At 39.4% G+C, this 12327-nt stretch overlaps 1 protein-coding gene across 12 annotated transcripts in view; it reads right to left on the reverse strand.

The window, feature by feature from the left end:
• Positions 1-1963: 1963 nt before the first annotated feature.
• Nrg1 (neuregulin 1) overlaps positions 1964-12327 on the reverse strand; it is a 1059481-nt gene continuing 1049117 nt past the window's right edge. For 4 of the 12 annotated variants that reach the window (XM_036166367.1, XM_036166365.1, XM_036166364.1 and 1 more), the window contains 4 exons: positions 11950-12076; positions 9628-9758; positions 8656-8862; positions 1964-6042 (listed from right to left, as the gene is read on the reverse strand). In XM_036166367.1, coding sequence (XP_036022260.1) covers positions 5388-6042; positions 8656-8862; positions 9628-9758; positions 11950-12076 — 1120 coding nt within the window. In that variant the 3' untranslated portion in view covers positions 1964-5387. Of the gene's footprint in view, positions 6043-6376; positions 6519-8651; positions 8863-9627; positions 9759-11949; positions 12077-12327 lie in introns of those variants that run through there. The other 8 variants (XM_036166372.1, XM_036166374.1, XM_036166373.1 and 5 more) reach the window with 4 other exon arrangements.

Consider the following 12327-nt stretch of genomic DNA (forward strand, 5'->3'; position numbering starts at 1 on the left):
TTCCTCCATAAATTTCTCTTCTAGTAAGTCCATTTGAAAGAGGACATTTTCGAAAAGATCCTTGGGTTGATCCAGCCCTACATTCTCTGTCTCTCATTATTCTTATAAAAAGACACTGATCATGCCATTTTATAGTAACAAAACCCTTTCCTGTGGTAGGTGATGCTTTTAAGTTCAACCAGTTACAAACCAATAGCTAACCAATACAGAGGTTCAAGAGTTGCAGAATGATGGTGTCTGTAAGTTCTACAGATATGCATAGAGCATGTACTGCCCTTTCTAACAACTACCTTCTACAGTACAATTTGCAGCTTCCTAAACCAATAGAAAGGTTTTTTCCTCCCTAAGTATGAAGCTCTCAGTTGCTACCAAATTAATCATTTGGAGTAATCGTTTCCATAAATTGTTTTTCAATTTATCAGTTTTGAGAGGAGAATCCATAGAGAGTACAACATGATGCTAAGATCAACTGAAACTCCTACTCCTTCCAGTACCTTAAGTGTTTAGAGTTCAGCCCAGCTTGACTTATCCTCAAATCCTTGACATTAAGCCCTTTGACGACTCATCATTGGAACACTGAAGAGAAATTTCTGCAGACTGCTTGGAAAAACAGAAGTCTTCCTAGTTTGCAGAACCAGCCTAGACTTGTCACTCAAGAGTCAAACACAACTGGAGAGCAATAGTAATTATTTAGACTCTACTTTGACTAGAACTGTTTTCCTTTTTCCACACTACCTTTCCTCACATACTTTTCTGCCTGAAATGGCATGACCACTTAGTAAAATATGTCTATCATAAATCAACAATATTGTCACTTGCAGCTATTAGTTTGAGCATGGAGTTGGCAAATTTACAGCATAAATTGAGGAAAGGGTCCCAGAATCTAACTTTTAAATATTCTTTCATCTTCGGATATGATACTTGGCTTGTTAGCTGAATCATTAGTGGACAAGTGTGTTCACTTTGTGGCTTCAGAAAGTTAAGTTTCCTGGACATCTATACTGCTTGGGAATGATGTTTGTGGTGCTATTATGAGTTAACAGGAATTGTGTCTACATATGGAGGTAAACTTTAATGGGAAATCTCAGGTTATGCTCAAACTCCAAAGCAGGTCGACTTATTATACATCCTTTAAATGCTCTCCATCTATCTGAGATAATGAGTAGAATGGTTGAAATATATAAAAAATCACACACAAAATATCTATTTGTTAAAATATGGCTTCATAAGGTTAATCTTAATTTAAAAAGTACTATATTTATTCTATGATGAGTCTTAGAATGTGAGGAATATTTCGTGCATAGGTCCCTCCCTGAGCAGTACTTTGGGCATCAGTTTGCTTTATTGATAGAATGAGGAGAGTAAAGTCATTGCTCCTTAGCCTTCTTATAAAATGGTATGCATGATGGGAAGTAAATTTAAAGACATTACAGGGAAGTTTAGCATAGCTGTCTTTGAGGCTACTGTGGCTGTTGAACCATTTGAACCATGAGAGCTTTTGCTCTCTCTTATGTTTGCATAGAATTGGCACGTAAGTCATTGCCACTAATCAGAAAAAGTTTCTTGATGTCATTGCAAGCAGGATCCAGAAAGTTACGCAGTGTTTCCCTCTGATGTCTTTGTGAATGGAGGTTTGGTGGCTGTGGAATGGAGCATTCTATTGCTTGAGTATGTGTCTCCTAAAGCAAGGAATGAAGTGCTAAACAGAGTCAGGAGGGAGGTGACTCAAAGATGGGCAATGCATCAAAATCAACAGAGACAAGATGACCACTAGGTCCATGAAGCACAGTCATAGACAGTACAGCTGTCATGGGTAGATGAAAAGTACTGCTCCAGCAGACTGCAATGTTAGTCTGCTGAGCAACACGCTCATGTCTCCATAGAGTAGCATTTTTATTGCAGTATGACTTTCTTGGGAAATGAACAAAACTTTAAATAAATCACAATTACTTATTGCTTCGTATTTGAGATAATAAATTCTTTAGTTTATCAGTACCTCATGGCCTTCAAATGTGCATTCTTCAAATAGTTTCAATTACATATATATTCTTTCTCCTGAACAATAAATTATTCTTTAAAAAATGAAAAAAGAAAAGGTACATAATTTTAAAGCAAAGAAAAAAACATATATTTTAAACATTTATCTTAAACTTATATGAAAACAATTCTCTATGTTAGATGCTTCAATATAAATAATAAAGGACATTATGTTATTTACAATGTTATACAGTATGAGAGTAAAACCTAACATTAACTCATAAAGACAGTAAATGACTTAAAACATCCAAGTACTATACAGTATGTATTTACAAAAGAATATATAATAGAAATTGTGATTTGTGGCCATTTCATTTTGCCTGCATTTCTTGATAGTGTGTCATGGATCTTAGTGGATAGAAATCCCTGCAGCTGCTGGAATGCAGTCAGGACTGAAAGAGAAGGTCAGATTTTCCTTATTCACTTGTAGGAGCCATTACCTTCAGCCTCAGGCCAAAAGAGGAATAGATAACAGAGAAAGTTACCCTGGGTAGACTCCACCTGTATAGACACTCACACAGAATCAAGAAAGAGATGGCAATATTGCTGCTTGAGATACATTCTCTCTTACACAGAGGACCATTTCGTAGAAAGCAGAAGGCTGTCCACCAGGCACTCTTGAAGGCAGATGGAGAAAAGGAGCAAAATGCAGGACAGAGAACAACTCTTGAGTGCATACGAAAGGAGTTTGGTGTCTACTATACCCCGTTATGTAACTCTCAAGTCGTTTTGATTTCAGACCCAAGAAACAAAGTTGCTAAATTCTGAGTAATCTGTACGCCCTTAAAATGCAAGGCATCTTCACACATGCCAGGAACACAGGTGTGCATTCTTTTGCATTGCTACAGCTCTGCCTGGATTTACAAAAAGGATGGTTGAGTGAGACCTGGCAGCGAACATTGTGGAGACATCCCTAAAACATAAATCTAGAGGCTACATCAGGTAGCCCTGAGAAGCCAAGTGGCTATTCTCATCACGAAAGCTATGTTCTCTTGTGAAAAAGGCTTTATCAACTAATAAGACAAGTGTGGACTGCCAGATAAAGCACAGAAGAAAAAAAAGAACACATATATTTGCAATTTGCAAATTTATAGAGCTTTTCATGCTAGTAAAATGCTGCTCATTGTTTTTAATCAGGAGAGTCTATTTTTTTTTTGGAAGGGACTTTCTCAATATCCCAGTGACCAACTAACTAGAAACTGAATTTTTAAGGATTTTAAGATAACAGTAAAGAATTTCCTTTATTGAATGATAGGTGAGTCAAGGCCTTCAAAGTCAACATAAAGCAGAGAGAATATCTTCAAGCTGGCTGACTTTTCCTCCCTGTGGAGAGTTGACCATCTGCAGCATTGGGAAGCCAGTGGGGCTTTCACCAGCAGGCATTATTCTGGATGAGCTAAGAAGCAAAGGAAGACAACGCTCTGAGCACAGAGAAGCTGTCCCATTAACAGTCACAAGAAATGTGAGACATCAAATACTAACAGACAAGCTTCTCTTAGAAACATGGAGGAGTGTAACACATGGACTTGTGGTCAGACTGCAGTGTTCTTCTGAGACCTACGCATGTGTTATTACTTCCCTCGACTTATAACAAAGATTTGGTATAGAAAATAGATTTGGTTCAACTGGGAACAAGAATCGATAATTGTCATTAACTTTGTCAATCCCCTGTTCAATTATTTCCCATTTTTCCCATATGTGACTCCTAGAAGCTTACTTAGAAACTCAATAAACTCCAGTCCTGATTGACAGATAACAGGAAGGGAATATAAAAGGTTCTGAGATATTATCCACCCCCCTAATTTTTCTTTTTTTTTCTGTACTAACAGTTGTTCATATGTTAATATCTATAAGCATTTGTTGGCTTTACAATCATAAGAGAACATACAGAGTTTAAACCAATCTTAGTCCTGCTGTTCAGACAGTATGGGAAAAAATACTAAGAGAGGAAAAATGAAAGATATAGGCTATCTATGGAGAGAGATCAGTCCACAGGTGGGGGTCACTTCTGCAAGAAAAGGTGCAATCTTCCCAATACTATTGACATTCCCTAGTGAGGCATCACTGTGGAAAGTTCTTGCTAATCACAAATCACATGCACATTGGCCATTTCTGGCAAAAAATATTCATGCATAGTTATGACTTAATCAAGGCAATGTTGAACATAAGAGAAACATAAGGGGGAGAAAGGTGTGGCCAACCAAACTTTTAAGATGTCAACTGGGTTGCAGAGCTGCTTTTCCCCTTGTGACTTCTGCACATTCACTCCTTCTAAACACTCTACAAGAGGAACATTTTCCTACAATGGCCAAGTCACCGCTATGTACTACAGGCACATTGTACTCTACAAGTGGTTTGGACAGATGGCTGAGTGTACTCTTGGGGCTTCATGACATGATGCGCCTCTTCTGGAGCCGAGAAGAGGGTTCAACCAGTCAGTTAAAAAAATATGTCAGAAAGGATTGCACCTTTAGCAGCTGTGGTTGGCTGGTCAACAGAGAAGCTGCTGGATCATTCCCCCAGAGAGAAAGTGAAATTGAGTCCATTCAGAGTTGTTAGATTTATCCTGATAGCAAGCCAGAACCCACTTTCTAAGCTGTACTGGAAGCTGTAACCCTTTGTCAAGAACAACAACTAAAAAGGTAAATTAAAGTCAATGGTAACTCCTTTTTTAGCAAGAGCAAGCTATCTTCTGATTAATAATATAGTTTGTTTTTTAAAAATCACAGTATTACTTTCTTCCTAACTTTTAACATTACTTAATGCAGTTCCCTGCTATATGTAATAGTAGCATGCTGTTGGGTCTACTATTATCTCAGAGCTCGGTGAAGCAAACCTTTGGCTGACAGAGTAGAGAGAACTCATCTCATATTGGGAAAGCAAAGACATCATACAAAATAGAGGAGTATTTGGACGGATGTGCCATTTCAAGACAGTACTGGTTGGGAGCTACTGGAAGCAAACAGAAGGACAGCTGCTAGTCTTGCAAATCATACATCCAGTCAACATCATAATGCAATGCACACGAAGCCAGCAAAAACTGAATCTATGAGAGGTTTTGCTGAAATACTGTGAAAAAGCAATCACTGTAACTGTATAAAACTTGCTCTCGACATAACATAACATAAAGGCACCATTGATATCTTTCTCGTTTTTGAAATACTGTAAAAAATTGCTACATATGGCACATAACACATTTTTACATACATATATTTAATTTATAAAAGTTTTTTTCCTCCTGTTTTCTATTTGCAGAACTGCTAAAATAAAATAAATTGTTTAATTTAAGGTGAAATACTTTATTATATAAAATAAAGTTTTACAGGTGAATCTATGTGTTTATTTAGGTTTTATACAGCGATAGGGTCTTGGTTAGCAATTACACTAGACAGCCGGGCCTGTAATTCTTCCTGTGTGGAGAAGCGGCCTGCTGGGTTAGTCCTGGTATCAGCCAGACGGAAGGTAGGGGCCGCCTCAAGACCAGCTGCCAGGGGGTTCTGTATGCCCAGGAATGGCGTATCTTCACCTACTCTTTCATCTTCGGTTTCACTTTCTGAGTTACTGCTCACAGAACTTGTGTTGCTATCCATTTCCACCCTATTGGCAATGTGGCCATTGGGCTTGGTTCTTTTGGCCCTCCGACTGTTGGTGAGTTTCTTAACAGGCTCTTGAACTGGCTCGTACTCCTGCGTTGTTTCATACTCCTCATCCTCCACTATCCTCAATGGGCTAGGGGGGAGGCTGGTACTCTGATGTGCAGGGTTGTGATGAAAGGAATTGAGATGCTGGGGATGCTGCTCATACTTCTTCTCTCGGAGCCTTGGTGGCGTCACAAGGAGCAGCGGCCGCTCTTCCTCCACAAAGGGGCTGACTGCCATGGAGGGCATGGACACCGTCATGCTGGACACAGGCGGAGACATTTCCGAAGGGGGCGATTTGGGGGAGCTTGGCGTGTGGAAATCTACAGGTGACATACGAGCCGGGGTGGTCATGGCTGATACATACCTGTGTGAGCACAGAATACCCCACATGAGTGTAGTGGAATAAGAGGCATAGAGCAGGGAGGGGGTGGGGGGACAGAGTTCAACACGGGATATAGTCAGAGAGCAGTCATCATTGAATACTTAAGTTTTACACTAGAAGTGCAGCACCCTTGGATCCTATCATTATAAAGCCAAGAGTTTCCTTACAGGAATCATGCAAAGATCAGCTAAATCATCTAGCTCATTAAAGCTTTCGAGAGTTTAGTCTCATCACGAATTCAAATAAAAGTATGTGAGCCAAGAAAAGGGGGCTCCTGGGGACTTAGAAGGGAAAGAAGTATTCTTAAATACTATACCTTCCTAAAGGCCAAGGGGTCTTAGAGAATGAAGCCCAAATGGGGAATGGAAGAGGATCTAAGATGAGTTGCTGACAGCTGGATCTGCATGCATTTGGATCTGTAAGCCTTGTTTCTCCTTAGCTCAGCTATAAGGTTATGTCTTATGAAAAAAAAAGAGCATAGTAACTTCAAGATTTATTCCTGATAACAGTGTAGTACATTTGTGTGCTTTGAAGTTTGAAATTTTCATGAAATGCTACTAGTTAACATTCAACTTGCAACTGTCCATTTCAGGATGTAATACATTCCAAGGCAAGTCTGATAGGAACCATAATTTGGTTTCATGTTACCACAGCGGACACTAACTCCAATCTCCCATCTACTGTTCTTCCAAATCCCACCATCAATCTTCGGTTTCCTTCTGGCAACACTTGCCAAAGATCCTCCCAAGTGCCTAGCAAGCTTTTGTGTATACACAAGGGTTGGGTGTACCATGATACCTTACAACATGTTATGTTTGTGAATGCCACCATTACAGTCCAGACACTGTATTCCTGTTTTGTAGCACTGTACCTTCCCTAGAACAGGATCACCTGTACTCTGGGCTGAGTCTGGCTCATTTTCCTCAGCTTTTGATAACAATGCTAGCAGTACACAGCAACACAGTCTAGTTTGATGTGACTTGTGATGACACAGGATACAGGAGCTCTCTGAACTCCAGCTAATGGAAAAGGAAGACTACTAATGCTCCCATTTATCCATGATTCATGGTGATACAGAAGTGAGACCCAGCTGTTTTTAAAACTGGAAAAAGTGTCTCAGAATTTGAAACATTCGAGGTCCAAGTCTGCAGACATTTTTTTTTTTTTGAGGGCACTTAAATTAGACTCTCTGAGAAATGCTTGTCACAGTTCAGTCAACACATACAAATGATTCATCATTTTTCTCACATGATCTTTCAGTTCAAGACTGTTTTGTAATTCTAGGTAGTATCTGGGTGCTGCCTGGATGTCTACTTTAGCAAAGAGAACCTTCAAACACAAGCCATAGTAATGAAGAGAAACTTCATCCTACACCCTGTGTATGTTTCACAAAGACTAAATGGGAAAGGAAAGACTTCAATATGCAAAAATATAATTACACAAGACTAATTCTCTAAGCTAGTTTTAGACCACACTCTTCTACAGATGTGTTATAAAGAGAACACTAACTCTATAAATTCTATCCTTTCTGAAACTGCTTTATGGGAAGATAATTAATAAGCTCTTTGAACTGAAAGCCCCCAATAGGTTCTTTGTTATGCTTTCAGGTCCATAAGTTAAAAGTTATTTTGTTTTTTTTTTTAAATCTTCTCCACCTATGTAACTGTAAAATGCATATGGATTTGACATTATATTGATCTTTTAGTCGATGGAAAAAGACCAGACTGCTATAACAATAAGAAAATAAACCAATTGGATTGGTAAATCAACAGGTAACAGCTTGCAGATAGGCTAAAAAGTCAACTAGCCATGACTTTCTTCTAGAATAGGTGAAAATGGATAAGGAGAATGTCTAAGTCCAATATCCCTAATTAGTACCTCTTCCAGTTTACTTTTATCCCATTCTTAGTTTTCCCTTGTCATTACTTCTCCAACCCAAACTGGATCTCCCCCCAAAGGAAATGCAAACATTCTGGAATAATGGGTAATACCAGAGGCAATATCTGCTTTGAAAATCACCTATAAAAGCTGCCAGGCTCATCACACAAGACCTTTATTTATCCATCATTTCTTGGGATTTCCTAAACAGGATACAACATGGTGGAACATGAAGTGGTGTTCCCCATGACCATCAGCAATGACACAGCCCTGGACTTGATTTAACTGAGGCTAGAGATGGGGCAATTAGTGTGTGAGAACACAAGGCCCGATCAGCCATGAAGGGAGAGTATGGCCAACTGGCCAACTGGAATTCGATGAGGGTCCTTTTTAAATGTTATACCTGAAGAAAATAAGACCCTGAGTGAGTCTGAACCTATGGTCAGGTCTGAGAACTCCATGTTGGCTGTATCTTCCACATCACATTACTCCTGCTCTTTAAGAGTCTGTTGCCTGTCAGCCATTGGGATGATGGGAGAAGCTCAAGAGAAAGGTGTTCAGCCAAATAGGAGGATGATTTCATCAACTAGGAGCATTGGGGAACTGATGACACCCCTTATATAAGGATGGATTTCTTTAGGTGAGACCGCAGCTGCTCATGGGATTCTCTCACTGAGTGAGGTTCTCCTCCACGATAGCTTTGCCCTTCAGTTTTACCTTTCACTATGAGGAGAGTCTCGGTACGAGTCAGGGGTTTCTCTGGCATGCCTGAGGAAGCTGTTACATTCGCGAGGGCCTCCCAGGCCATGAAGACGTCCTCGTGGGCCCCCAGCTGGGCTGCTGTGCCTACTGTTTTCTACTGATGACATCATGATTACAGAGTGGCTTTCTGAAATGATGCTTTCTGTGTGCCCATTACTCCAGCTGGGTAGAGGGGAAATGTAAGAGGCAGTGAGACAGAGTGGCTTAATTATATGCAAAAAAAAAATAGAGACCGAAAATGATTCTGGCCAAAATTTCAAGTTATTCATACAGCTGTAGTGCAGAATTAAAAAAAAGATCTCTTTGCTGTAAAGAGAATCTTGATTCATATTGGATTTGTGAACACATAGTTTATTCACTCCATAAATATTTATCAAATGCTACCATGTACTAAGTATTATTGCAGTTTCACTATGATTGTGTGGCTTGGGCTCAACAAAGGCATTATTCTGTGCATAAAGATGGCAATCCTGGTGCTGTACTCGGTAGAGTATGTGCAGCCAGCATGAGACCACCAGCGCATCAGAGAACTGAGTGCTCAGCTATGTAGGCATTTCCAGGGGGCACTTTCAGGGAAGTCTAAGCCTTAGAAACAAACTCAGTATCACACAGAATCTAGACAATTTTTTCCCCCTGTAGTGAGTAGCAGAGCACAAGTCATGGCAATTTCTAGACTGGGGAGCAGCAAGCGTACAAGGTAATAATTACTAACCACTTTTATTGTTTTTAATGGAAACATTAGGCTTAAGCTTATAAGGTAAAAGCAGTTTATACCCCCAATCTATTAATGTTCATAATCAGGACATTTTACTGCTTTTAACTGTCTCCTTTGCCTTTTGTTAAGAATTGAAAATAAAGGGTAATGAACAAAAGAAATCATTCTTAGGAAGAGTTCTTCCCTCTAAGACTTTTTTTTGCTCCTCATACCTGTGACTAGGAGTCTGGGTGACGGTCGTGGAGTGATGAGTTGTGGGAGTGTAATGGCTGGTGGAAAAGGATGTCTCCGCTTCCCTCTCAACAATATGCTCACTGGAGATGACGTTTTTAGATACGTATTGCTAGAAAAACAAAGAGACACAACTAAAGTTCATGTAAGTCAAAACCCAAATACACTAACTCAGGTACACATCAGTTCTCATACGTATGTTCACAGGAGCCTTTTTCAGCTGGCCAAAAGGTAAATCCTTTTCTGACCACTCTGGCTTTGAGGTTAGATACATAGAGTTATTTCATGTCATGAGAACAAGATGTGAACTTTAATATTTTAACTCCTTCTTTTTGAATTTCATCGTGCCTATGCTGGCCCCACTGATATTACTGACGATTTTAACTTGCTAAGTAATATTTGAAAGACTTAAAATATTTTACATGCCTGAGCAAATTGCATATACCCAGGGCTTTATTTTAATGAATCTATTTTATTTTCATCAGCATAACCTAGTAGCTATCCCTGCCTGCTAACAGTAAGATGCTGTGCTTTAAAAATTCCTTTAAAGTGTTATAGGTGCTCTTTGTATTTTTAAAAATCTGAGTACAATCAGTTAAACCACAAAGAAAGGGCTAGAAAGAGATACTTGATGACTAGGGTACTTTAGAGCCTGCTGAGATGTGGAGCATGAAGAGACTGGTCTTCATGGAAGGAATTGCACAGGCTGGCTCTTTGTGTTTATGGACATGCCTTCCCTTCTGGGGCTTCCTGGGGACAACTATTGGATCAGGAAGGCTGCACAGTGAGCTGCTGCCACATTAATGCTGATTCTACTGGGTGACAGTCATGGAGTGATGAGTTGTGGGAGTGTAATGGCTGGTGGAAAAGGATGTCTCTGCTTCCCTCTCAACAATATGCTCACTGCAGATGACTGGTACCTGGCATGTCATGGATCTACTGAAAATACTACCTAACAATTACTAAGCACTCACTAAGTGAATGGGCTCAGTGTTTTATGCAGATTACTTTAATGGAGTTGGTATTATTTTGAGGTCTGTTATAATAAAGAAATAAGGTAGAAACAGGGTTATTTGCGTTACCATTGCAATCCAAACAGTCACAGTACTGTTGCTGTTATATATTATATATCAATCTATGTCACATTATATACATAAATATATAAATATATACATATATGTATACAAAACGTTGCCTATAATATATATTACAGTTTTGCTGGTAGTGAGCACATTTTTTTTTTTACCTTGGAGAGCATTCTAGTGAACCCCATTATTAGGGGGAAAGCAAAAGCTGCCTATTAGCCCTTTGCTCCAAATCTATCTCCAAGTTCCATGTTAGGAAACCTGGGGGTAGTAATCCCCAGCTACTTGTAACCCCCAGTAGTAACCACCAGCTCTGGACTTCAGTCTATGACTCATCTTCTCTACGTAAGATATACCTTCTCTTACAGGACAGAAAATGGTATTACAAATTTCAAGCTTTGTCTATTAACTACAGATTCCCAGGGAAGAATGGGGGACCACACATTCCAAGGGAAGAATGGGGGTTGTGTTGGAACATGAAGAATGACACTTCAGAATTCAGGAGGTCTGGAAAGAGCTCTGGTCCTGATCTCTTGATACAAAAGAGATCAATGATGATAGGCAAATGGTATCAAGGAGCAGCCTATGATTTAGTCACACTTAGAAACCAAGTGCATGGTACAATAAGAACAAAATACCTAAATGATTAAGGATGCATTTTACCTGGAGGGCATGGTATCACATAGATGGAGCCAGGGAACAAACAAATATTACATTCTCCTAACTTTACTCCTTATAGCATATTTAAGAAATTCCCTACCTTTTCATGCCCCAATTTCTTCCTTTGGAAATCAGAATCAAAAAGTCACATCAAGGGCCCCTAATAAAATTAGTTTAAAGTCTTTTGCTTGGTTTGCTATGAATGAGTGGTATACTGGAGTAGCCTTCATTTCTAAATGACTAAAAATAAATATTCCTTATGATTCTGGCTTTATTATTATTTATTTTGTTTTTCCTTCCTGCTATGGCCTCCTCGCAGAACATGCCAAGCCTTATCTCAAAATCTTAATGACACAGTATAAGGGATGTGCTAATATAATATAATAACTAAATCCATTTCCAAATAGTTTTCATTATTTTCTGCTGGCAAAAACTGTGGGTTTCTGGAAGCCATTGTGATATGCAGCAGCAGCTAATAGGCCCAGTTTAGAAAACCCAACTTCAGTATGCCTGAATGGCAAACAAATGCTTGGTTCTCACAGTGGCTGGTCAACTTACATTCACCAGCTGCACATTCTCTGGTGGTGGGTTTGGATGGTGAGGCCCATTGGCTATGTTCCCCATGTTGTTTCGTTCAGATCGAAGGCTCTGCCGAAGCCGATCATGGAGCTTTTGGCGCTGTTTCCTGGACAGGAAAAAAAAAGGAGTGTGTTTGTTCCTACTACTTATTCTTTTTTTTCCTGCTACAACCAAATCTTTATTCAACTAATGCTAATGAGTAGTTTGAGGCAGTCAATTGGTGGTGATGAAGGGGGAAGGGCAATTTGTGTCAGTCCATCTCAGAATAAGTACTATCACATGTCCTTAGAAAGCAGGTTTTAATAGTAGATGAGACTCATAGAAATGTAGCTATTGTACTGAGGGAAAATTAAAAAA

This window comes from Onychomys torridus, chromosome 17 (assembly GCF_903995425.1).
Source record: "Onychomys torridus chromosome 17, mOncTor1.1, whole genome shotgun sequence".
Classification (NCBI taxonomy): domain Eukaryota; kingdom Metazoa; phylum Chordata; class Mammalia; order Rodentia; family Cricetidae; genus Onychomys; species Onychomys torridus.